The sequence below is a fragment of the Chaetodon auriga genome, chromosome 14 (genome assembly GCF_051107435.1).
Source record: "Chaetodon auriga isolate fChaAug3 chromosome 14, fChaAug3.hap1, whole genome shotgun sequence".
NCBI lineage: Eukaryota > Metazoa > Chordata > Actinopteri > Chaetodontiformes > Chaetodontidae > Chaetodon > Chaetodon auriga.
This window is the reverse complement of record NC_135087.1, coordinates 12,590,271-12,617,682: the sequence shown is the minus strand read 5'-3', so window position 1 is coordinate 12,617,682 and position 27,412 is coordinate 12,590,271. Positions and strand designations below refer to the sequence as shown.

Here is a 27,412-nt window from a genome sequence, read left to right as displayed (position 1 = left end):
GCAGGTCGTTAAAAGAGGGATTAGAGAAGTGCAGGTCGTTCAAGTTTGAGAAAGAAGAATGATTTAGGAGTCTGTGATCGTTTGGAAAGTACCACTAACTTCATCAAAGCACTGCTTTTTTTAACTTTATTTTCTACATTCAGTGGTGGAAAGTAACAGAAGACAAGCAGAATGCTTAAGTGCACTTTGAGATATTTACTGCACTTGATTACTTTATACTGTACCTTTAACTCCCCTACCTTTTTCTTAACATATACTGTAGAAATGACAATGATGACTTTGCAGATGAAGACTTTATATACAGACACATAATCTGTTATCTGTATCCGGTGCAGCACGGCACAGAGAGGAATGAAAACAGGTTTCTGCTGGTGTTCAGAGCAAAACAGAAAGAATGAATGATGCAACATTCAGTGGGAGTGAAGCAAACGTTCAGAACAAAACACACGGTGCAACAGCAACGTAGGAAAACAAGATTCAAAGTGTAGTGCAATGTGCAGGACAATACATGACCAGAAAAATAGGAAATGAGTCAGTGTGAAGTGATGCAGCAGCAGTAAAATATAAATACATAATAACATATATGGTAAAATATATACCATAGATGCTACTAACGCACTCTTCTACAAGCTACATTAAAATTCTTCTCATGTAATATTGATAATTAAACAATATTTCATACTGTATACACAGTTTGTAATGGGACTATCAGTATAATGACTTTTACAACTCTAATGTTGAAGTTTTTGTAACTCTGCACAGAAACAATGATTTCTTTGAAAAAGCACCTTGACAAGTTTACAACCCTGATCCCAAAAAAGTTTGAACGCTGTGTAAAATGTAAATAAATCTTAAAGGCAATCATCTGCAAGAAAATTGTGTTAACCACCAACAGCTTCATCCTTCATACAATCATGCGTTCACAAAGTGGTGAACCTATCTCCATCCTCGCTTGTGAATGACTGAGCATTTAGAGGATGCCCCTTTCATACACAGTCATGATACTATCACCTGTTACCAAATCAACCTGTTTACCTGTGGAATGTTCCAAACAGGTGTTTTATGGGTTTTTTTTTTTTTGTCTGTCCGTCTGTCCCATTCTCGTGGAAGCAATATCTCAGGAGTGCCTTGAGGGTAAGTGGGTGAGTGCAAAGATCATCTGTGCTGTTGGGTTGAAGATGTGTGTAAAGCATCAACATTTGATAATCTGTCGCTTCTTCGCAGCAACATCCATAGCTGAGGCATTGTAGTACATCACAAGCTCGTTGTTTTGCTGATATTGAGCTTCAGGTGATTATCGTTGCACCATGTGATGAAGCTCTCTATCAGTCCTCTGTGCTCCTCTGGAAAAACAGTCTCTAAGTGAAGACAACATGTTTCTCACTGGGAATTATTCACTGGAATCATGCATGTCAATATGAAAATTTCCTTTTCACTTAATACCTTTTATTAAAGTCGATCAGAGTCTTAAGTCTGGACAGACATGGATGTAACCTGCAACTTGGTTGGTGGAGCCGTACAACTGTGAGGTGGATCATTCTAGTTTGAGCTTTCCTCAACTTTCCCAGTCTTTTGTTGCTCCTGTCCCAGCATGCTGCTGGCTTCAAATTCAGGATAAGCATACATTTACCAAAACCAATGAAGTTGATGAGGTAAAACATTAAATATACTGTCTTTGTACTGTTTTCAATTGAGTACATGTCAAAAAGTGTTAGCAAATTATTAAAAAGGTTAACTTGTCATTAAATTAGAATAGGACAATGAAGGACATTTAGGTTTAATATAAGCACCAATATTAAAGATGTGTGTTTTTCATAGTTTTGCATGCTGATTCAGAGACGACTCCTGCATGTGGGCAGTGCCTGATGAGGGAGCTAATGTGTAAGCTGGTGATAAAAGCTGCTACTCCGGTGATTTAGTATTGAACTTAGATTGAGGGACTGGAACAGATTTTTAAAAAAAAAAAGAAAAAAGAAAGGTCACAGTCAAAGCAGCAGAGGAGAAAACATCCCTTTTATCGGTAAAACTCCAAAAATGCAAGATCCTACATTTCCCATAATGCACCTGGCAGCATCCCTGCCTGGTGAATGCCTCTTTTACACCAACGTCCCCATTTTGTAACACAGACTTTGAGTAATGAATTTGTCGCCCAAGTCACAAAAACCAACTAATGACACCATCAGTCTAGTCTGCAGTGCTTTGAGTTTTCTTTTTAAATTTCTCACAACTTTGCTTTAACTCTGAATTACTAAGGAATGATCGAGCATTTTGACAACAGTGGGGCAGAAAATATGACCTTTAAGGAAGTACATAAATGTCCAGATATATAAAAAAAAATGTTAATTTCTATTTACTGCGAGCAGAACTACTTTATTTCATACATTTTCACACTGTACATCTACATTCTGGCAACAGTCCACCAGAGCAAAGACAAGTCTTTCAGATGGTTTGTCCAGCTGGACTGTGGACAGAAAACAATACAGGAATATATTTGCTCTTAAAAATGAACAAACTGTTTCCTAATGCTAATTCTCAACAACAGATTACTGAGAAATGAGCTGTTTTTCCTTAATGATCACAGACATTAGTTTGCATGGAGATCACGAGTGGAAAGTTATATACAGACAAAAAAAAACTCCATTTACATTTACAAGAATAAGTAAGTAAAATCATGACCTTTTTTTTTTGGTTTGGAATCCACAGTAGTGACATTCACTGTTCAGATTATTACTGGATGTGTCCCAGAGGCCCTCATCTGCTGAAATGATCTGCTGCTCAGTCAACATCTTTAAATACATCTGTGGTCATCACAGTATCGATACCAAACTCTTGGCAGCAGCAGTGTTGGAGCTCTGGCTGGAGTGTTCAACACAACACAAAAATCAGTGTTCATCACGTCAAAGGGGCCAACTAAACTACAATACAATGAAGTAAAAAATGCATTAACTGGTACACAACTGCATGAAACATTTCCAAAAGTGAATTTGATTTCATCATGAGAGGAACATCTGTGAAACTACCCATTGATAAGGTTCAATATGTGTCATTTTATTGCTTTATTGGCATTTCACTGTTTTATCAGGTCATTATAACTCACCTTTGTTCACCTAATATTGAAAACAAAATGACATGAAGGCCACTTAACCTCCTAAATCAACACTTCAACTGTTTCAACTGTCAGTGTGTCTACAGTGAATGATTTCATGAATATTATATATGAGATTTAAAAAGTGACTGATTCTGACACAAGTGATGATCCAATGACATCCTAACAGCACCAACCGTTCATACAGTATAAGGCCCTGGGGTGAGTAACTGCTCCTCCACGGCAAACCACTCGTACAGTCCTTAGTGAGTGCCATTTCTCAGTTATGATTATTTGAACAAGGAGTTGAAGGCTCGTCCAATGATGAGCCGGCGAATTTCGCTTGTGCCTGCGCCGATTTCATACAGCTTTGCATCACGTAAGAATCGGCCCATGGGGTAGTCGTTGATGTAGCCATTCCCACCTGTTGACAGGTGATACATAAATTAAAGTTAGTGAGCAGGTTGAGGGCATATACTGCAGAAATAAAATGCACATGTAGTACATTCATTTAGTAACGACTACGTAAGTCCACTGAGCTCTGAAAAGGAAACCTGTGTTTTTCAACCTGGACTCTACCTTCCCATGTGTTTGTGTTTAAGTGACTAATAGGGACAACAATTCTTGAAACTGGTCCAGTGCTGAATGAAAGCGCTGCAGCCAGCAGCCAGGAAACAGGCTGCAATGTAATCCCTCCATGATGCGCACCATCAATGTGCGTCCACGAAAAGTGTTTGTTTTTGCCACTGACGGGCTCAGATAGCTGTTCTACGTGTCTGACAACATCATGGAAAGCATCCCTACAGTGATAGATCCGTCTGTTAAAGAGTAAGAAACAGCCGTTACATCGCTCTCCTCAATGCACCCCACGGACAAAACCAGTCATTTTACCTCGCAGATCATGTAAAACACGCCTCATTTAAACTGCACAGAATCAAAATAAAACCAACCAATGCTGTCTTGGTTTGTCTTTCAGCAATCGCGACCTCTGGTTTGGTTCAAATTAACAGTCAATTGCATAGAGAATATTGTCACATCTAACTCTGTGAATTAAAAGACCAAACCAGAGGTGGTGATTACTGTAACACAGAAAAGACAAACCGAGAGTTTTGGTGAGATTTTTTGAGGTTTCCCTTGAATCCTTTTGTCAGTTGCTACCGATAAAACTTGTGTGTTGCATGGCTTGATAACTCAATCGATGTGCATTTTACACCTGAAGTATAATTTTAACAAGACGTGCTTTATCTTACTTCATCTACATACATATTAATACTCAACCAAAAAATTCTTTCACACTCTGTCATGTAATGAAGTCAGCAAACTGCAATGTGAAAAATGTCAAAGGCAAGATTATGAAAAGGAAAAATATTAAACAAAACCATTCACACCTTATTAACTTGACACGGTGATTTGTATGAATACATTATTACATTCTGTGCACAAAATACAAGAAAATTAAGGCATTTAATTGGGCAAAATAAGGCAATATGTCATGTTCAGTCAATTTCACCAAAGCGCAGCAACAGGCAGTAATGACGTGAACAAAAGAGACCTTTTCTTTCTAACCATGAAAATGAAGGTAATTACAAAAACATGTCTAGAGAGCAATTTATATGTCAAACATTCTCAATAAAATGAAACGTTTAAGAAGTTCAATAAGGAATATTACTCCATTCTTTCTGCCCTGCACCTTAACCCATTACTGCCACTAGTCTATCATGCATACTATAAACAATATATTCCCACTTCTCTCCATCATTCTGGAAGTTTAACAATGAAGAGGAAACTTCCTCCGTGTTCCCACTATGCAGTCGAGTGAGCCTCCTCTCTTTTATCCACACTGCAGCTGTTCACTGGTCAGCATGCTATTTATTAACCAAATCAGCTGCACCTGTAGAGCCTGCTCCCAGCTCCCAACACTGACGTTAACATCAAAGCACAGCACAGGTACATACCAAAATTGGGTGGAAAACCCAGATGAAGTCTTCATCAGACTCTCATCTGTATGTTGCATCAGTTATTTGTCTTTAAATGGACGTACGGTACAGGTTTTCCTGTACTGATAAAATCACAACAGTTGCCTTCAGTTTGAGGTTCAGCATTCATTTGAACCACTCAGGTCTTGGCACTTACCCAAACACTGAATGCCATCCAACGCAACCTGAGTGGCATTCTCGGCACAATACAGGATCACTCCAGCACAGTCCTGCAACGACAACACCAGTCAAAACAGTCACTGTGTGCAGTGTTGGGGGAAAACATTACTCTAAAGTCAAATAACATGCTGACTTTGGGAATGATAATCCTGATTACCTTTGCTTACAATTAGCAGTTTATTTTTTACTTTTGACTGAATTTTATGGGTTGAAATATTCCAAATTACATGTTTTATGTAGGCATTTAACCTGCTGAATGCACCATTCCAAGCAAATAACACACCTTTCAAGATACAAGGTCCGGAATTAACTGCATACAAATGCATTGATACGTGCTCCAAATGCATTTTTAACATTCTGTGCACCTTTTGAAGTTACATTTAAATGATCTGTTTTCAAACTGTGCTACAGGAGTAGATGAGCGATTAAAAATCCTCTCACCATTGCACTGAAGTGGCCTTTGTCACAAGCCCGGGCAACGTTGTACACATACTGCCGACAGGAGCTCAACCTGGTGTACATGTCGGCCATCTTGCCTTGCATCAGCTGCAAACAGATGACCATAACCCATTATGTTAATTTCCCGACTACATTTTGTAAAGCATATACTGTATGTATTCAAACTCTGCTGTCTTGTATAAAAGTGAGGTCAAACCTGAAACTGTCCGATCTTCTGTCCGAAAGCTTCTCTGATGTGTAGGTAGGGGATAGCAAAGTCCAGGACTCCCTGCATGATGCTGAAAAGTAATGATAATGTTAAAGCCTCATGAACAATTCATGAACAATTGAAATGAACAACCACAGTTTCTCTTCATGAGCAGAAGGAGCAAAATGCTTGATGGGAAACAGCTTGCCAATAGATCAAGCTGAGTGCTCATTGGGTGTTTTCAACCCCTGCTATTGATGAAACTCTCCAATCGCCTCTGCAAAAATTTTACATCACCACTCACAATTAAATGATGACACACCCATTACCAATTTTCATCATTATTCCACAGTGTTTATCTACATGAACTTAAGCAGTAACAAATGTTTTGTACATTTCTAACATTAATAACTGATAGCATTTGTGCACTCTCCTTAAATGCAAACTGGTCAAAACCACTGACTGAAGTTGTTTGGAAAAACAGGAACTGGTCATAATGAGCCTGAAGTATTGTGTGCAGCGTGTTGACGTGTTGTGTATATCGTGCACATAGATGGCCACAGTTGGTGCACACAAGAGTTCCAAAAGCAGCTGATTGCATCTTACTTACGCTGCAGTCAAGGACGCCTTTATTATATCAACACAACAATGTGTCTAAAACCTGTACATGCTATTAATGTAAGAATGCCTAGAGCACATTTCTACCAACAAAGTAGGACAGACAATTCATTTGGCCCTAAAAAGCCACACCTACTTCTCACTGCCATTCAGGTGCGGAGTGATTGGTTTTGGTCAACAAACATCATCAAGCCAGATGTTGCTGGAAAGAAACACTGCCACTTCCTAAAAATGTAACTTAAGGCCTCCAAATGAATATTAATTGGCATCCTGCAAAGCTGATGAAATTTGTCACTGAGCAAACAACCACAGGCCTGCAACAACATATAAGTCTAAAAGCTGATGAATTTACCTCACAAAGTTCAAAACACTTGTGGCATTTGACTAAGACGTGTTTACACGCACTTTGGAGGTCATGTTGTTTCGTTCTTTTCAATGAAAAAAATAGCAAACAGGGCCTTGGCATGCAGTTTCTGTCTCTGAGAAAGCAACCACAGCCCTGCAACCACATAGAAGTCTAAAACCTTTACATGCTAACAATGTAAGAATGTCTAGAGCACATTTCTTCCAGAAAAAAAGGAAAAATTCAGAGAGGACACACAATTCATTTATCTCCAAAAGGCCACATCCACTTCTCACTGCCATTCAGGTGGTATTGGTGTGGCTGGTATTTGCCAACACACATCATCACACTAGATGTTGCTGCAAAGAAACACTGCCACTTTCCCAACAACTGTTACACGTAGCTCGAGGTCTCCAAATGAGTATTCCCAAAATAACGGTGACTCAAAGGATGTTAATTGGCAACCTGCAAAGATGATTAACTTACAAGGACGCTGTCTTCAACATAATGAGGGAAGGGCAATGTTTTGCTCTTTCTTCCTCTGCACAGGTTTGTGTGGGCGATCTTGCACTCTTATGCCCATTTGCCCTATTTTCCCATGCTTTTTGTGTTAAGTGACTAATCTCGAGAAAAAATGTTGAAATTGAACTTACCCAATGGGTCCTGATGCCAGCACCAGCCTCTCCAGATCTAAGCCACTCATCATCACATAAACGCCTTTGTTCAATGGACCAAGGATGTTCTCCTCTACAACAAACAAAACATATTCAAAACAAAATAAAATGCAACTTGATTAAAGAGATCACAGGACACACATGCAAGGAAATGAGCCAGAATGATCTGTAGATTTCTCTGTATAACACACAAGAACATGTGGCAGAGTGTGCACTTAAAGACATACCTGGGACTTTGCAGTCTTCAAAGATCAGCTCACAGGTGTTGGATCCTCTCATGCCAAGTTTGTCAAGCTTCTGTGCCGTAGAGAAACCTGGCATTCCCTACAGGACACGTGCACGTAAACTGCTGATTCTTGTTCCTTTCACATAATTCTGAATCGTATTCTTTCACCGAAATGCAAGGCTGATCCCCAAAACACATCAACCCCCATGTCCCCAACAAGTAAATCCTGAGGCATGTCATCACTTGACTGTATTTACCTTCTCAACAATGAAAGCTGTGATGCCTCTTTGATAGGCCTCGGGATCTGTCTTTGCATAAACAATAAGGACGTCGGCATCTGGTCCATTTGTGATCCAGAATTTGTTACCATTCAGGATATAGTAGTCACCTGTAGAAAAATACAGAGGTAAAACGGGAATTAAGTGGAACTAAAACAGATTTACGCTGCTTAATTACCATTTTCAAAACACTTGTCTGGGTCCATTGGAAAATATCGGATGAGCACATCTTTATAAGTGCTATTCACAGGTTCAAAGAGAGAAGGTGTGCAGACCTGTGATTTTGGTTATTTAATATTTACCTTCTCCTAAAAAACATCATATTTTCAGGTAGCTCAACAACAAATTCTCTCATCCTGGAAACATCTGCTTAAACCAGTACAAATCAAACACACACCATCACTCTATCATTAACCTGACAGCAATCACACCCTTGAGCTGATGGTAATCTGACATGTCTCACTCACTCAGCGGTCTATCTATGATAGCACAGAACAGCTTTATTTCCATTTCTGTGAATATGCGTGTCTTCTACCGGCAGCTTTTTCTGCTTTGAGATGTCAGTCATTTGAGAAACATAAAGGGCAATGGTAATAACTTTGTCTTATGTGGCCTCCCGGCACAGTTTGTGTGCCATACCTTTCTGCCTTTAAACATGCAGTTACTGGTTTTTCTGTTATATCATCACCTTTCAAGTTGATATAGTGAAATATTCCAATGTTCACACTCCTTTTAACTCTGTTTTTGGTCCCCTGAGGGAAATATCTGGCTTTTTAGTTGCTAAATGCTCCACTGTGTTCACCAAAGAGTCTCTGTCTGTCTGCTGTTTGGTGCTAAGCATGTAATGTGCAGTGGGTTTTTACGGTATTTTTGCTGGAAACTGCTGCCTGCTGTGGCTGAAAACGACACTGTGAGAGGAGTGAAAATGAACCAAATCACGGCATTTACAGACTTGACAGGTAAACAATGAGCTGAAACTCCCCATCAAGGTTCATAAAGCCAAGCAGAGCTTCAGATTCAGTTGATAATTCTCTGAAGGTTCATCACAACAAGTGACCCCTTTTACATTATCCTCTCATGGTCATTTGGTACATTATAAGTGTTACATATCAGTTATAGCCACTTTAAGGTGTTCACGCTTTTTCTGTTTGTGTATTTGCATTAATTGTTTTCATGGGCTTTGGGCAATTTAGGTGCTTTCTTACACTGATGGTCTGGCCATCCCGCACACACATGCCTCCTTGCTGAGTCAGTCACTTGGCAAATGTAAAATTCGGTGTGAAAAGGGCTAAATGCCAATCCTGTTTGTGCCAAACCCTCAGTCAGTACAATCCCAAATAAATAAGTAACTGATGGTTTTGATCAGCATCAGAGCACACAGAGCATGCCTTGTAATATTTGATGGTAATACATTTTAGATGGCAGGCCTATACTGCATACATGCATGAGTATAAATGTAGAAACAAGACAATAAGACAAGCCTGATCCCAAGAGGGGATATTCAGGTGTCACGTGTTGCAGCTGCACAAGGACAGAAATATGTACAAATAAACAGGAAAAAAAGAAGACATGATTTGAAGTAAGTAAAATAAAAATAAGAATAAAAGTAATAATAATGGAAATTGTACCAGAACAACATAGAATTAGCACATTGTAGAACAACTTGAGCATGTGGCACTAAGGCAGAGGAATAAATCACACTTTAGTGTCCTACCTTTCTTCATGGCTCTAAGTTTCATGGATACAACATCAGAGCCAGAATTGGGTTCACTCATAGCCAGGGCTCCGACATGTTCTCCTGTCATTAACTGGCCACAAGAAAAAACATTGTGAGAATGAAGAACTGAATGCAACTTATTTTGGGTGTTTTTTGTATTTTTCAAAGAGCTTATAACGTAAAGCAAGAGCTTTTTTGGTCCTGACCTTTGGCATATACTTCTCCTTCTGTTTCTCATTGCCATGGCGCACCATCTGGTTTACACAGAGGTTAGAGTGGGCGCCGTAACTGAGAGCGATGGCTGCTGACACTCTTGACATTTCCTCCATCACAATAACATGATCAAGGTAGCCCAATCCTGTGCCACCATATTCCACTGAAAGATGTAGAGAGTAAAATAATTTATGACCAAAGAGAAAGCAGTCTTCAGTCCTTTAATGAGACAAACATTTACAAGTTCCCTACTGGACTGTTAACTCATAAACTGACCAGTTTCCTATTGCTAACTGTAATGCAACTACTTATAAATAGTGAATGACTGAGATTTTCGCTTTCCCTCCCCCCGTTTTACCTGGAGCAGTCATCCCAAGGAGTCCCATCTCCCCCATTTCTTTCCAATAATCCTGGTGGGGAGACAAAACAAGACATTACCAAAACAGAAATCCTGATTTCAGTTTGCAGGTAAATTCACATGTCGAAATACACAACTCCTACATGACAACAGCACTGCAGGGGTGTGTGTCAAGTTCATGACAAAGTTGGAGGGTCTCAACTCACCCGCATTCCAGGAAATTCATTACTTTTGTCGATCTCATCAGCATAAGGTGCAAGCTTTTCTGCACAGAATTTACGGACCGTCTGTCTGAGCTGTGCAAAAGAAACAACAAATAACTCTCATTTCGTTAAAGCATTGAAAAATAAAGACTCTGGTCATAGTTCCCATTTTCCTGTGGGCACAAGTGTAAGGGCTGTACAGTACAATGTCAAATGAGCTATGGAAAAAAGAGTGTGTGCAATGGATGAAACCGTAGTAGCACCCATGTGACACAGCTTGTGGTCATAGCAGCACTGCTTGTTTGAGTGAGGTGAGACACATCACTACACTACTTGATAGCTGTGGTCTATCATGCACTCAAAGCTCCCTGGCTGCATAGAGTCCATGCATCCAACACCAATTCCCACAATTCCTAGGAATTCTGAGGCAAGAGGCTTATCTACAATCAAACCCATCAAAACTCACAACACATTCAACCGGTTTAGTTTGTTGTAAATGCCAGGCACATATTTATGGACATGAAACAGGAATATTTCTATATTACTTAAAACTAACTTACCCTATGGAATTAGTTTCAAAGTATAGTCTCTTTTTCTTACTGCATGGAATATGTCATCATGTTACTGTTTAACATTTACATATTCTGATAAAATTATCTTGTAGTTTTATACAACTGATTATAAATGATTTATGACAGTAACAGCAAAATATTGTACAATAAGTTTGCACTGGTGACATATTATTCCCTGATGCTTGGTGTTGGCATTTCCTTCATCAGAACATTCAAAATCAGAACAAAAGTCTGACATTTTCTACCATCTGAATGGGTCAGAACCTACTGAAATACGGTGGCAGCAGATACACAACTCATAAGCCAGATGCGTTGTCTACTGTATATATCTATGAACCAGTTGAGCTGGATAACAAGAGGAAACAAAGCTGTATTTGTGAATTATCAAAAGGGGAAAAAAAAATCTACAAGGAATAAACTTAATTAATGGTCAGTCCATAAACCCTACTTGGAGCAGATGAGTTGAATCTTTGGATTCTAGATTTTAGTTGTGCACCTCTTCCTATGTGAGAAAAAAACACTTTACAGAATTAAACCGTATGATTAATGTAAATTTCTTATAAATAATTTTGTATGCATGATGACAGAGATTTGTACTGTTTATATAGTATTATATGGATGTTTGTATAGCAAGAGGTGTTATGTCCCTGCAATTTACCATTATGGGCAAATAAAGAAAGCGTTTGAGATCACTGCTTGTTGAGGTTTGGATGATGTCCTGCATGCAGCATTAATGACCTTTGTTAAGTCAAATGCCTGTTAAAGTTAGAAACTGCACTACTGGTTGTTTTTAGAGATTTAACAGACGTCTTATACTCGTGCTACAGTTTTATGCCCATGCTACAAAACTTTCTGTTTGGATGACAGATACTTCACAATCATGAAAAAAAAATCTGTTGAATGATACTACAGGGGACGCTGCATTCAACTTTTTAATGGCCAGGACAGGAGGAAGCCACTTTTACCCAATCAAATCTTTCATACGAATCCCACCCCCTGCCCTCCTCCTGCCCCGTGTCGTCTCCATCTCTTTATTCCAAATACGACTTAGCTGCTGCTACCGTGCATTAAATAAAAAAATAAAAAAATCTTGATGGGAATGTTTAAATGGCATGTTTACATTAGCTTTTCCACCCACAACACCTTTGTAGCTAACAGTGCTAAACCAAGCTGGTTAAGCTTATAACGTTGAACACAGAGAAATCATGAGAGCCACCCTTACTTTAGTAAATAAAGTGCAAACGAAATTATTTTCGACTTACATTAAGTAAGGTTAACTGTCGAGGACGAAAAAAAAGTCTTTGATAGGTGGTTAGCTAGATCGGCTATATCAAGGTCTTCTTATCTGTGACTGTTAGCTAATGTTATGTCATCACGTCATGTGCACAGCCTCCTTAAATAACCCTCTTCTTTTGTCAGTTAAAACTTAATATACAACAATGTCTTAAGCTTTGATTTAGTTACTCTATGTCTATTTTTTGCTGCTTATCTGCACAGATATCAAGTGAGTTTTATGCTACTTGTTAGCTAGCCACTGTGGCTAACCTGTATCTGCTCGTCGGTGAGTCCGTTCACCACATCATCCACCGGGATGGCAGCTCCGGCGCATCCTCTCCTCGCCACCGCGGGGATTGATAACCTGGAGCCGATGCGGAGAGCGTTTCTTACAGCAAACATGGTGTAACTTAGCTGAAAGACCAACAAGTTAAAGCTAAGACAGACCGTATACCCCAAGCTTACACGCTCGAAAGTTATCACCAGGCTAACTGCTTGTTAGCAGAGTGAAAGTAAGAGGTCTCACTCTGCCACTATTTCGTTGCACCACAAACTTCACTCACAGTCGTTTCCTCTTATTTTTCTTTCTTCACATTGTGGCATTAACGCCACCTACTGGACTGGGGTGTATATCATTACATCTACGACTTACATACTACCTGGTCCCAGATTTAATGTGTGGCATTTTTATTAAATTATTTGATTTGGGAATATGCAACATATAAGTCCAAAAGACAGGAAAATAATTAAGGCCTTAAGAGTACACTTGTTTGACATTAAAAAAAAAATTGAAATGAATTACTACAGACAAGGAGACAGAGTAGGCCTGAGCTTTTGAAGCTCCTGGGGTTTGAGGCCCCTGGGGTAGCATTGCTTGCTTTGCAATCCAAACTTGCCGCAGTGCTGTGAAAAATTTGCTTTATGGCACAAACAGAAGTTTGCTACACTGGCACAACATGGAACCTATTATTACTTGACGTAACTCATTATATTGCTTATCCACTGTTAAAGGCTGACTGACTGATGAACTACTTTTTGTTCTGCCTTTCATCTGAATGTGAATAGAGATCTGTACTTGATTTGTTTCTCCATTTTTAAGTAACAAACAAAACATCTCTAGTTGAGGCCCTTTAACAACTTTCAGGTGTCTATGAGAGTTATTTCCCCTCAAAACCTCTCAGATGATGTGATTTAAGTAGCAGTTTAGGGCCCATAAAGGTCAACAGCATGAAATTAATATAGCATTGTAGAGTCTTTCAGATTTATCTTGTGGCCCATCAGGGGTCCAACTCTTAAGTTGGCAACGACTGTTCTAACCCTACTTAACAGTATATCGAGTAATTAAATGTAGCTTCACACTGACCTGCTACAACAGGAAAATGCTGCTTCCAGATTGATGCATCAGTATTAATAATCTAATAATGTCATATAATAATACATGACCCACAGGGGGCTTTTTTTTTTTTTTTCTTTTTTCTTTTTTTTTTTTAACTTTTGATACTTAAACTAAATCTTTGCTGATCATATTTATTTACATTTACTTTTAAAAGCAGGAGGCCAAGCTCAGCCCACCACAAAGAAAAAGAGGCCAGAAAGATAGAGAAAGGGGAGTGTGGGGAAAAGAGAGGATGAGGGATGAGGAGAGCCAGAACATGAATGAACAGACAAGGAGTGAGACCTCAGGAGGAGATCACATTGTAGCCAGAGAATTTCTCTTAGTATCAAAAAGCATCTGTATATATTTGGGGATGCCCGATATATTCAGAATATGGAGGTCTTCCTTAACTAAAAGCCAAATCATCAAAGTAGAAATGATATAAATAACAGTGCAAATACATTTATGTGAGAATGAAAATGTGAAAAAAAAGGAAATGAACATGATTTTCCTGGAGATTCAAATGGAGAAATAAGACTTCAGATATAAGAGATTTATTATGAAGACATTAGAGATATTTCTGAACATTTTAGATCATGTACAGGACATACTTGAACCACCAAAGAGATAAAACAAAAAATAGGACTTATGACGTGTGATATATATCAGGTATCAGGTATCCTGTGTTTCAGACCACTTGTGTTGCTATGGAGCAATGTTTTGAAGAGCGGGTCCCTGTTTTGTTTGTATCTCATACCGGACTAGTATGTGCGTGACATGCTGGTGACATGATTCACGTTTCCCGTCAAGGGTTTGGGCATTTTAACTACCTGACAGTTGGTGGCAGTAATGTGACAAGAAACAAGGTGCTAGCAAACAGGGATGTGACCGACACAGGTTTAAAAATAAATAAATAAATAAATACTTTGGCTACTTTATGACTATTGAATTTGGCCAATATATTGATACCAGATTTGCTTTTGCTCCCTTATATTGGCATCAGCCCCAAAAATTGAGTATCAGTCAGGCTCTAGTGAGAAATATTGAATGTTAACAATTGTGTTTGTATATAATAAAAATCCACAGGTGTCCAGAAGGTCAGTTTTTGACAGCCCTAACAAATCGGCTCATCTGCCAGAGATTTTGCCTTGCATGACAAAAGAGACCTGCTGGTGCCCCTGCAAACAAAGTCGAAGTCAAAGTCTGTCTTCAAATATTTGCATTTTCAAGTTTCCATATCTAAGACGTGACCTGCAGTCCTTATCTGTAGACCACGCCCAGTGGTCCTCTTGGCTCAAAGCCAAAGTCAGTAAGGCTGAATAATCAACAGGTAACTACACCCTTGTTGTTCTTCAGGTTTTTGCACAAAAGAAAAACATTCGTTAGCCTCTCTGTTGATCAGGAGGTGAGGAGGTTTGTGCGTCTACATGGTTTTAACATACACTTGGTTTATCGCACAGAGCCCTGAGCTGCCATGTATATTCTCTTGTGTAGAATGTACCTGATGGCTGGTTGTGAATATTAATTGTCTATAATTAAACACTGTAATATTATCTCTATATTTTTCCTCTTAAAATACACAGATTTCACAAATTCATACCCCTAGAGGCTCTTTAAATAGGAGATGTAAAAATTAGGTTCATTTAACATACAACCCCTTAAAAGGATACCTTTTAAGGAGCATACCACTGGTTTTACATATCTGTGGGGATCTGCAGTCTCACTTCATTTTTTCCTAGTGTGCTCCTGTGTTTCCCTTTCCCTCTGTCTCTCCCGTCTGCCTTGTGTGTATGTGATTACTGCCAGGACGTGGCTGGCAGGCCTGGTCTTGCCTCCCCGGCTCCTGGGCACACCTGACTTGTTCAATGAAGACCCACCAGCTACCACAAGCCTTCCAACTCATATTTATTGAATTGTCTGCTCACCTACGAAGTATCTGCCTTATGCTCCAACTACACCCTGTCTGTGTGTCCTGTGAGTCCCTGAATCTGGACACCCTCTTGGACCTGTCCCTTCTGGCTTGCCCTAATATGTATATAAAATACAATACTGAAGTAGACTGGTGTACAGCAGTGATACAATTATTAAAGCATAAGATAAAAAGTATAAAGGTAAGGTGTGGTGTGAGTACAGTCTTAATGAGCTTGAGAGCTGAAGAGCTCCACAGTCTTATGGCCTTTTTTCTTCTTTACTTCAACAATGGCTATTTTAACACAGATAAAAACAGTTTAATTCAGACACCTAATGTGTTGTATTCATTTGAAATAGTTTTGACCCCAATAGAACAATAATTCAGTTACTGGAATCTCCATTTGCATGTGTGCTGTTGTAATCATTTTTTCCTCCAAAACAGCCTTTAGATTTGACTTTGTTTTCTAATCCAGAAAAGTGAAAGGTGACTCAGATCATTACTGAACCGCAGCAGTGCTTGCCATTAGGTTTCTCTTTGGGCCCTCTGCAGTCTACTCAGTGCTTTGATTGAACAGATTTAAACTGTCGGCCCACAGTACAGCTGAACTCTCAGCTGATATTTGATCCAGTTCCAATAGCGTTAACCTGAGATGACCCTTCTATCTCTATTTCAAAGCTGCAACAATAGCTTTGCTAAAGCAACGTGCTCGTTACAGGCATTATTGTGCATTTGACACTGAAACGGGAACCTGTTCCTATTTAAATCTGAACCAATAAGAGCGAGTTCTTGTGTTCTTATCAAACTGATGCTCAGAGATATCTTTGTCTTTTCTGCCTCATTACGTTTTTACATTACATTCCAGTGTCCACAGCACAGAGCTGTCCTGTCTTTCAAAGTCAGCCAGTGGAGAGTGTCACTATGTTGGTATTGGGCTACCATGGCCCACCACCCCATCCTCTCTTCCCTCCCTGTCCATCATCATCATCACTCTTGTATCACCCGTGTATCCCACACCTCAGCCTGCCTTCAGCATCCACACTTACAAAAAAAAAAAAAAAAAACCCACCCAGCAATGCACCCTCACAGACTGTAGCAGAGACACCTGCCTGATGTGACACAGGATACTGCAGTGTGAAAAACAACAATCGCCCTCGTGCTCGCTCTCTGAGACACAACACGCTCTGGATGTCCTCTGATCAGAATAGATGGAGGCAAATCACAGGCAGACACATGTAAACATCCTGCTGATGAATATTTCAGCTCGCTTTTATGACACGCAATGAAGGGAACATGGCAGTAAATATCAAGTGTATGTATTCCTTTCATAACGGCTGAGTCACCACAATGACTGCAACTGTGTATTTTTTTTTTCTTACACGTAATTAATCGTGGTTTCACACCATCTTTCCTCTCAGTGCTGACTGTTTTCTATTCTAGAGATCAGGAGCTGTCAGCAGTAACAGCGCACAGGAGCGTCACCTCCTGGATGATAATGACACGATGATACAGAGTGAATAATGAATAACTTCCTCCTGTGCCGCCACATTTCAACGCGCTTTAAATGTCCAAACATTTTATTTTGTAATTCCGCACACAGTCAGCACTGACTTTATTAGAGATCAAATATTTTCAGTCCCTTGGCCTAAATGTTTCGAGTCTTATTCATCAGATGTGTATTAGAGGACACTTATTTTTTATTCGATGTGACACAGCCGTGTGGTCAAACCACAGTTTGGAGGTTTGAACGTTGAGAGGAGATTTATCGGTAGTGATGTGTCCATGCAGCAGCGAAAACAAAATGCTCGCGGGTCGTTCAGATTTCTAACTTGGCGATAATGCGCGTGAGAGAGAAGAAAGTGTGTAACTATCTCAAAACTTAACCTGTCAGTTGCTTTAAATTCTCAATCAGGAAGCGACAGAGGCAATGCGGAAGATAATAAACGTTTTGTATGCTCGTGGAAGTGAGTGCGCCGGCGCGCGCGTGTGTGAACCGCGTAGGCGCGCAAGCCACGCTACCACCGGAGAGGGGTTCCCCTTTCCAACAGTGCGCACTGAGCGGAGAGGCGGACAGAGGCTTGTTAATGTGCGAAAACCCGGACAACAAACAACGAGGAAGTACCGCAGAGGATCGGCAAGACAAATAAACTCCAGCTGCGTGTCTGAAAGTGAAATGATCAGATTTGAAGGTTAGAGCGAATCGGCTCTGCGCTTCTCATCGTGCGCCCTCACGACGGATTTCGCATTCTCCAATGCCCAAAGAGTGCAGGAGAAAGACCTCCAAGGACCTCGGGCTCTCTGGCACTGCAATAAACGAGGGATCGCGTTCGGATCGAGGAACCGCCGGGAAGACACCTCAGATTTGCGATGATCTCATTCAGAAAGCCGCTCAAATCGCCCCGCTGTCCGCAACCGGAGAGCCGCCTGTGATGGATGCGCGCCGGGTACCGCAGGTCACCATCACCCCGGAGGGAGGCGGCTCCTCCCGGGAGATGCAGCAAGAGGACTGGGATGATGTGGTGGACGGTCCTCTGCGCAGGAAGCTGTCCAACTCCTCGATCTCCTCCACAGGGTCTTCTGCTGTGGAGTCTGAGGATGACTTACTCAGCGACAACGAGAGCAAAAGCAAAGGCATCGTCACCTTGGAGCATCTGGTGGACGCTGGAGAGGTGAGGAAAGGCTAGAAAGTTTGAGCTATTAGTGGTTCTTTGGGCTGAGTTTTCATTGGCCACTGGCAGGATTTCCAGGGGTGTAACAGCCAATCATTTCACCATGGTTATTTCCAGTGAGTGTATAAAATAATTTAAAACACCCTTCTTATAAATTCCCTGCTGTTAATTCATGATTAAATTGACTACAGTGTTAGTCTACCAATGTGGAGCCTCCTGGGGCAAAAACATTTCACATTTCCATCCTTGACCTCCTGTGTATGTTGTCATATTTGTGTCTCCTATAATTACCCAGTTGCATTAAAGAGCTGTTGATGTGAGGCAAAGCAGCGCATCAACAGCAGTCAGCAAACTACTTCCTCACAGGAGACCTCAGGGATCTCTGCCTGCAGCCAGGAGGCAATTACAGTGTTAGCATTTGTTCAAAGTTTGTTTAGTGGATTTTCAAGTCCTGTAAACACATCTTATAAGTGAGTTCTGCAGCGGAAAAGTTCTCGGGGAAACGAGTCACTTTTACCTTGTTCTGTCTGTTCTGCACTGATCAGTGGTGTTTTGAGATGTTCATCAGTCACACTACTTTTCTCTTGTAGTTGAACATCATGCAAAAAAAAGACAGATGAAACAACCCTTAGATCCCTCACAGAGAGAGCAGGATAATCTTCAGGAAATGTGATTGTCCCCATTGAAATCACATTATCTCTCCTTATGTTTAATGGGTTATGGTGCTCTCTGAACTTAAACCAACACGAAGAAGCTGATTAACCTTTGCTGTGTGGCACATCATTGCCTTGCCTTAAAGTCTTTTTTTTCTATAACTCATGCATGTTATGCATTGTTAAATGTCAGATCAGCGAGTCGTTGTATGTGTTTGGAACTGTAACACTGCGCGTCCCTCCTTTAGCACACACTCTGGTGTTGAAGGACCAGCCCTCAGTTCAACGCTAAGGGTGGAAATTTGTTTGCCTTTGACGCTCTTGGCTGATAAAGCTTCAGGTTGCCGACAAGTCTCTTAAAGTCTTATTAAACATGCTCGCACATGCATTCAAACGGTGCTGTTTTACACCTTCCCGAAGCACAAATTCTTGTATCTCACATTTAGAGATTTGTGATGAACAGCATTTATTTTGCAGCTGTAGAGCTTTCGCTCGACCATCTTCTCTGCATGTGATTTGTGGGGAAGTTGACTGTGATCATAGTGAGTCACCTCTTGGTTTCTCCACTTGCCAACAGAATCTGCTTTTTGTCTTCACTGTCACTGCATTGGACTCAGGTTCAGACTTTGACTGTGTGTGTGTTACGGTGCTACCACTCCTCTCTGCCTTCCCCATACAAGGCCTGTAGCTGTCACTGAGTTTTAAACAGACTGAATACACGTCGCCCGTTTAGCTTGTGTGTTTATGTATGAGAGGGAAAGGAGAGTGTAGGATATTCTGCAGTGTTTGCTGGCTCAGTGTGAAGGCTTCCCAGATAAAAGTCCATTCTAGCTTTTTGTTTTGGCTCCTTAAGGCATCAGAAGTTAAAATGGAAATATGTTTGGTTGTGTCACCTCTGAAAATAAACACTTTAATGCTCCTGCCCTTTCAGCCCACACACCAGCCCACACATCAGCCCCCCCCCCCCACACACACACACATAGTGCAGCACAGTCTAACACGTTATTGTGAAATAATGTTTTTTTTTTTTTTTTGTGGTCAGTGGCTAATTTGAGCCTTGGCCTTTGACATTTAGCAAAGAGCTACTTCAGGAAGTCAACAACACTTGTGTATCAGTGCTTAGGTTTTGGGAGCTCACACGTTAATACAAGTATGATACAGATTAAATCCATAGTGGTGCACAGCAAAGTGCTTTTTAATGGACATGCAGCAGAGGAGAGAGTGGCCGGACAGCCGGACAAGTGATTAATTTCATAAATCTTGCAGTGGTTTACATCCCATTAGCACTTCAAGACGACAGTACAGCTTCACGTGGAAGGTATGAGTTGTGATGCTTGGCCAACGAAACCTTGGCCGAGTGAGTGAGTCACATCGTCTCACTGATGTTCGCCTCGGTCCCTGGAAATGTGGCGATGGAAGTTGCTGAAGTTTGCTTTCACTGGTCTGTGTGTGCGATCGACTGCTCAGATGAGTGTCATCGTGTCAGAACACGCAACAGATCAACGTGGAGGCCATTTTTTAAAAGATGTTTCTGACTCTAATGTGAAGGATTAGTATAGTTATTCACGACTCACACAGATCAGTGATTGGACTCATTTCCATCTGTGCAACAATACTCTGACAAATACATTTGTGATGCACTGTGCTTTCTGGAACAATCAGTATACAGTAAGCAGACCTGTTATTTCAAGAGTGAAAGCAATGTTATTCGAAGTGTTATCAGTACAACCTCTTGTGGTTTCTATCATCAAGGCTGACTGGGACAGCGTGTTGTGAATAATGTGAGGAAGTTAGACTATGTGTAAAATATAAATATTGACTGAAGAGCTGCAGGGTCGTTATGTTTACATCAAAACTCAGCTCATATATAAGCTTGGGTTCGCTCTCAGTCTGTGGATAAGACATTACACCACGTGACTCCACTTCAGTTCAATCAAAAAGCAACTGGCAACACTCTGAACATATAAGTAACTCACTGTATCATCTGCACGCACCAATTGACAGCAAAGTTGAAGAGTCACATCAATAAAACAGGTTGCTTGTAGAAGTCAAACACCCTGACGATGCCATATTATCAGTAAACATGCAGCGCTGCAGTAAGTGAAGCGTATCACCTGACATTTAAGAGAGACTTGGCTGGCTGCTGCAGAGTTCTGCTATTAGTGAGGATGGTGAGCTGTGAGACGCTCAGGCGTGAACTGAGTGTTTCACTGACACGACAATCCCGGTTTCATTTCCTGTTTCAATCAGAACACGCACAATAAAATGACCTCTCCAAAGCCCGAAGATAGCATCTAAGACGTGCACTACTTTTCCTTTCCTGAGAGTTTATTTTCCTCATATTATATCAGAGAAGTCTGCATAGAAATCTAATCCTCTCGGTGTAATTTGAGAAACGGTCAGTTTTCTGGGATGGAATAAAACAGGCAGTTCCCCATAAGTGTGAAGCACTACTGTGTCTCTGTGAAATATGCAAGCTGTTCCTGTGTGTGTGTGTGTGTGTGTGTGTGTGTGTGTGTGTGTGTGTGTGTTCATATACTGTAGTGAGAGACTGAGAAAGAGAAAGAAGGAGAAAGAGAGGATGGTGGGAGGAGAGTCCTTTGACAAACAGCCATGAAAGAAATTAGCATTTCTGCCAAGAAATGATAATTCACTGGTCAGCCATCTTTTTTCTTTGTTCAGGATTCAGAGCTGCGGCGATTAGTCGACTGAAGGAAAGTTAATCCCCAACTATGTTGATAACTTATCTTTTCACTCATTTTCTAAGCAAAAAGGTCAAACATTTACTGGTTTCAGTTTCTTAAATGTAAGGATTTGTTGCTTTTCTTTGTCATTTTTGAGTGTAAATGAAGAGTCTTTTGGTTTTGGACAAAAGAAACAATTAGAAGACGTCATTTTGAACTCTGGGAAATTGCTTCATTATTTAACATTTTCTAAACTAAATGATTAATCCTGAAAATAATTGGCAGATTAATCGATAATGAAAGTAATCGTGAGTCGCAGTCCTACTCTGATGTGTTGCAGTCAGTGGGAGCTGAGAGGTCAGCAGTGAGGCCAGTGTCACCCTTGATTTTTGTGTTAAACCTTCAGATTTTTCATACGAAAGTATATAAGTGTAAGAAAATGTCTTAAACTGTACTTTTTTGCTCCCGATGTTAAACAGCAGGTTTAGACGTCACTCCGTGAATCAAAGGTTCAAGCCCATCAGCACACCAGGCTGAAGATGCTGAATAGAGATGCTGAGTAGAGATATGAGTTTCCACAGAAATGGCATTTAACTGACCTAGATTGAAGGTTTCACGCAGTGGAAAACCAGAGGCCTGGCATCAGATTGACTGGGTAAAACTGCTATGTAATCAGATTTCTATTCAGACAGTGGAGCGTGGACCGAGGTTCAATGACCTTACAGCACGTGTGCCTGTTGTCAGATCAGTGTTGTGAGCAAGGACACACAGATAGTCAGATAGAGTCAGTGCAACGATTCTACTCCATTCACTTCTATTGTTTTCTTATTATTCAGAGCAAGCCGTGGTGGAAGTTAAAGACGATCGTACACTGGCCCTTCAGTGCTACCCAGAGGAGAAAACTGAACTGGGTTCAGCTAGCCGGGCATAAAGGTATGACCTGTTCAGATCATATCGCATACTGTTTGTGATGCTCTGTTTAATGTCCTGTTCCACTTGCTGCCTCCACTGTTAATATTTGTGTGCACGTCTTTTTGATATTGTTTTATGACTTTTTTTTTTTTTTTTTTTCAAATTGTCAAACATAGCAGGACAGATGCTTCCTGTCCTGCTCCTTCCTAACGCCTTAAATCCAGAGTGTTGGTCTTTATTTCATCTCAGGTAACTTCAAAGCAGCAGATGAAGGCAACATCCTGAAGAAGTTCTCGGAAAACGAGATGCAGTGTTTCGAGAAGCTGAGGGGTGACGCGCTGCTCCCGTTCGTGCCCGGCTACCACGGCGTTGTGGAAAAAGATGGAGAGTCTTTCCTTCATATGACTGACCTGCTGGCAAACTTTGATCTTCCCAATGTCATGGACTGCAAGATGGGAGTGAGGTAAGGAAATAAGCTTTCCATTGAATTACTTTGAACGGATATTTAGGCATTTGTTTCTCATTGCTATTTCTATTCGTTTCCAGACATGAGCCTGTGGTTGTGCTTCTGCTTCGCAAAGTGCCAGTTTGAAGTGATAGTGTCAGATATTTCCTTGTGTATTTATATTTTTGATGTTTATGTTCATGCTCATGTTCTGTGGAAATGGATTAATGAGACATGTGCAGACTGGTGGCAGGACGTGCGGCCTAAAGCGTTTCTGCTCTACAAGGGAACACCTGTTGTAACTGCAGGCTATATGCTTGGCTTCCTGCCACAGCGGGTGGGGTGCCTCACTGTATCATGTGCACAAGCAGACACACACACACACACACACACACAAACACACATACAAACACAGGCAGACACACATAACACACACGTATATATGCATGATTGCACACATGAACATGGATGTGCGCACATGCACAGGTTGGTGCATGCACAGGCCTGCAGGTACGAACGTTCTCCCCTCTGAGAGCTTTACTTCCGGTTCAACAAGCAAATACACGCACGCACACACACAGAACATGCTCTGAACTTACATACACATCCATGACGACACACACTTTAACAAACCTTTTCATTGTCAACGAAGTGTCTGTGTGTGCCTGTATTTCTGCGCGCACACACGCACACAAGCACACATTTGCTCACTCAGGGTGTCCCTGGAGACTCCCCTTTGTCAAAAACACTCTTAACCACAAAGTTGCAAAACCGCTAACTTGCACAAAGACACACTGAGAATCTCACACAGTTGAACGCTGCGTGCTGGAGTCTCCTCTCAGCTTCCCTCTTCAGCACAGAGGAAGTGTAGCTCATAAACTGAAACTGAAATTCACATCTGTTTGCACATTGCTGTCTGGTATGAATACGGCGAGTGGGAATGTGCTGCTGCATTGTCCAAACAGCAGAATCTAATACTCACTCAGTATGATGCTCTCAATGGCATCTTTTCCTGTATGACTGTTAGAAAGGAGATGATCTCTGACTTTGAGTGCAGCAAAAGAAAAATGAAAAGAGTCTTCTGCAGGGAAAAGTCTTTTGTACTGCTGATTGTTAGCATCTTGCATCTCAGTAACTAAGGGTGTGAATGCAAGACAAACCCTGAAAGCAAACAACTGTGGCCGTTTATTTAAACACAGAGAGCAGAGCAGTGTTTAAACATGCAGGTCCTGAAGGATTTACTCCTCCTGCTTTTTCAGGACGTACTTGGAGGAGGAGCTCGTTCGGGCGCGGGAACGGCCCAAGCCGAGGGAGGACTTGTACAGGAAAATGGTGGAGGTGGACAGCGAAGGGCCGACTCCTGAGGAGCACTCCCAGCGAGGTGTCACCAAGCCTCGCTACATGCAGTGGAGGGAGACCATGAGCTCCACCAACACCCTGGGCTTCAGGATAGAGGGGATCAAGGTAGTGAGAGTGATGTTCAACATGGACATTAATGACAACTATGGCTCAAATGATGGTGTATAATATGAAAAACTTTGCTCAAAGATGTGCCATGAATACTAATCACTCTACCTTCACCTCAATGGAGTGCTTTGGCTTCTCTCAGCTATGATAAACTTGTACGTCGCATCGTGCAGCACCAAACAGCGGAAAAAGGCAGACTAAGTGACTAGCTGGTGAACATCGTGGAGCATTTAGCAGCAGAAGGGCCAGATGTTCTCCTCAGGATTTGGCAGGGATCAAACAGAGCTGAAAGAGAGTGAATGTCTGACTAATCTGATGTCCAGAAACACGACTCCCAATAAATTTGCTTTCTCTCAGCTGGATGTGTAAGTAGGCAACTGTCTGCTTACGTGTTCAGCATATCATCAGGAGATAAATTCAGTCCCCTCAGGTCCATAGTCTGTCCCTTGGCTTGTGCTGCAGAATCCCCAAGCACATGATAAACTATAACATCATAAAATGTCTGCTCACATCCCACATAAATGACTTTCTCTTTCAGAAATGTGACGGCACCTGTCGAACCGACTTCAAGAAGACCAGATCGAAGCAGGATGTCATCCAGGAGTTTAAAGACTTTGTTGGAGGGAACGTCAGCATCGTAGTATGTGGCCGAGAATTCACCTTTGCACAAGCATATGCAGCACAGCATATTCCTGCATGCAAAGATACACACAAAAATACTTGACTGTGCATATACACGGAGCGGTCTTGCAGGCATCCGTGTTCAGTGTTTAGACTGATGTAAATTATTCTGTATACTCAGTCCTTACATTTGAAAAATGTTGGAGCCTCTCTAATGATTTATGTAAACAGCTTCAAAGTGTTTGAACTGCAAGAACAAACCACCGAGTCATTCCAGCTACAGTGCAGAAAGCAAATACTCACACTGTAATGCTGCTCAGGTTTCCTAATTTGGTGGGAGGTTTTCAAATATAAACGATATCTATTATAAGTGTCACGTCTGATATTTAGATTCAGATTTTAACACATTTTAAATGAACTCATGGGCTTCAGGTAGCGTTGATGTTTTAGGTAACGTCACTGTGTTTTCTCGACACGCAGATGTCTTACCTGAGCAGGCTGACGGAGATCCAGCAGGCCCTGAAGACGTCTGAGTTCTTCAAACAGCATGAGGTGATGACTGATCTAAAGATGAGGGACAAGTGAAAGGAAAAGCAAACATGAAGTGCTTAAGTGCCGCAGCAGGGACTTCATCTGACAGTCTGCTCGAACACCACTTCTGCAATATATATCGTGGCATTTTGGGTTTTGATGATGTGGTGGAGTCCGCTGACAAACACGTACCACACCATTTTCACACATCAGAGCATTCAGCGCTCAGATGAACTCAAGTAGCCGACTCCCTTACCGATGCCGACCGTGGTTCCAAATCTGTTCATTTGAATTTATTTTAAATCGGATGTTATTCACGCTTACAATAATGTTTTCATATCATTGAACTGTCAGTTGTTAGGTGAATGTTTTTCAGTTAAGTTTGTGCTACCATTTGGAGTGGCTGAAGTTTGACATTTCAACTCGTAGCCCCCCTCCTCACTGCTGTATGGAGCTTCTGCTACATTACGCATTATTCAGATTTTTCCTTTAATTTTTCGCTCATCTGCGTTGAAGGATTGATGGATGAATAGAAGCAGACAGAAGAAAAGCAGAAGCTAATAACCTTTCTTGTTTTCGTAGGTCATTGGCAGCTCTCTCCTCTTTATCCATGACCACACGGGCAATGCCCAGGTCTGGATTATTGACTTTGGCAAGACCACGGCGTTACCAGAGGGCCAGACATTGAACCATGACATTCCCTGGCAGGAAGGCAACCGTGAGGACGGCTACCTGTGGGGGTTGGAAAACCTCATCCACACACTGGAGTCTGTGAGCAATGAAGGGACAAGCCAAGAAACCTTCTGCTCATTTTCCAAAGAAAACAGCTAAACTACAGAAAGAGATAGTCAGGGACCTTTGACCTGTAGAGGGGTGAAAGGAAGTCAGACTATTTTAATGGACACCACAGAGACTCGTAGGGAGGTTTCATGTGCGTTGATTTGCTCTGGGTGCTCTATAAGCAATGTTTAAGAGTACGGAAATGTTTAGTGTATATGACGCGACTGACAGAAAGACACGATGGACACTGAAGACAGAGGAGCAGAGTTGTCACTATTAGTCAAATCTAGTTACTGAACGATTAAGCAAATGAACTGACACTAATTCAACTTCCTACAAAACGGCAACAGAAGTGAAAATGTAGGGATTTTGCATTTCAGTTTCATGTAGGGGATGAGGTGTTACATGTGAAGGAAATGCTCATAAAATATGAAATACAAACTCAGTCCACCGACCCCTCAGCCCTGGTGTTACTCTGTGATATTAAAGGAGAAATACTGCGCAGTATGAAACTGACTGGCTCACAGATCTCATAGTCGTATGACAACACATTGTCAATATAGTACTGCACAGTGTATAACGATTAGAGCGTAGTATCTGTCATTGTTCTGACAATCTGTCTCATTGTATATCAATTTATGTTTCTTCCACTTTCTTTTATTCTGGCAAACAAATTTTAATTTAAACTTCAAAATTCAAATTAAACTTTAACCATTTTCACTTCTTACACTGTTGCAAACCTTGTTGGATATTGATGCTGCAGAGTTTGTTACAGCACGTTGTTTGGTCAGAGATGTTCTGCAAATGAAATGAGTGAAAATCTAAATAAGGAATTAAAAAGGGAAAATACTGTTATAACCCTGATTGTTTTTATTTATGTAATACACACCATCCCAAATTTCTTGGAATCAGGGTTGTACATTTATTTTCAATAATAAAACACTATCATGGTGTCTTAATATGTCGGGCAGGACTGAGTTCACTCATATTCATTTTGTATCA

At 41.0% G+C, this 27,412-nt stretch overlaps 2 protein-coding genes across 2 annotated transcripts; one reads left to right on the top strand and one right to left on the bottom strand.

Annotated features, from left to right (window-relative positions):
* Positions 1-2,635: 2,635 nt before the first annotated feature.
* On the bottom strand, positions 2,636-12,927 carry ivd (isovaleryl-CoA dehydrogenase). Its single transcript, XM_076748999.1, has 12 exons — positions 12,635-12,927; positions 10,521-10,610; positions 10,315-10,366; positions 9,950-10,119; positions 9,741-9,834; positions 8,006-8,136; positions 7,750-7,846; positions 7,502-7,595; positions 5,897-5,978; positions 5,683-5,787; positions 5,219-5,291; positions 2,636-3,509 (listed from the first exon to the last, which is right to left on the bottom strand). The coding sequence occupies exons 1-12, from the start codon at positions 12,764-12,766 to the stop codon at positions 3,376-3,378; spliced, it is 1,254 nt and encodes a 417-aa protein (XP_076605114.1). The 5' UTR covers positions 12,767-12,927; the 3' UTR covers positions 2,636-3,375.
* Positions 12,928-17,643: 4,716 nt separating this feature from the next.
* Positions 17,644-27,268, top strand: itpka (inositol-trisphosphate 3-kinase A). The gene is made up of 7 exons (XM_076748755.1): positions 17,644-18,317; positions 22,491-22,587; positions 22,816-23,029; positions 24,271-24,475; positions 25,017-25,118; positions 25,580-25,651; positions 26,213-27,268. The coding sequence occupies exons 1-7, from the start codon at positions 17,901-17,903 to the stop codon at positions 26,459-26,461; spliced, it is 1,356 nt and encodes a 451-aa protein (XP_076604870.1). The 5' UTR covers positions 17,644-17,900; the 3' UTR covers positions 26,462-27,268.
* Positions 27,269-27,412: the final 144 nt, after the last annotated feature.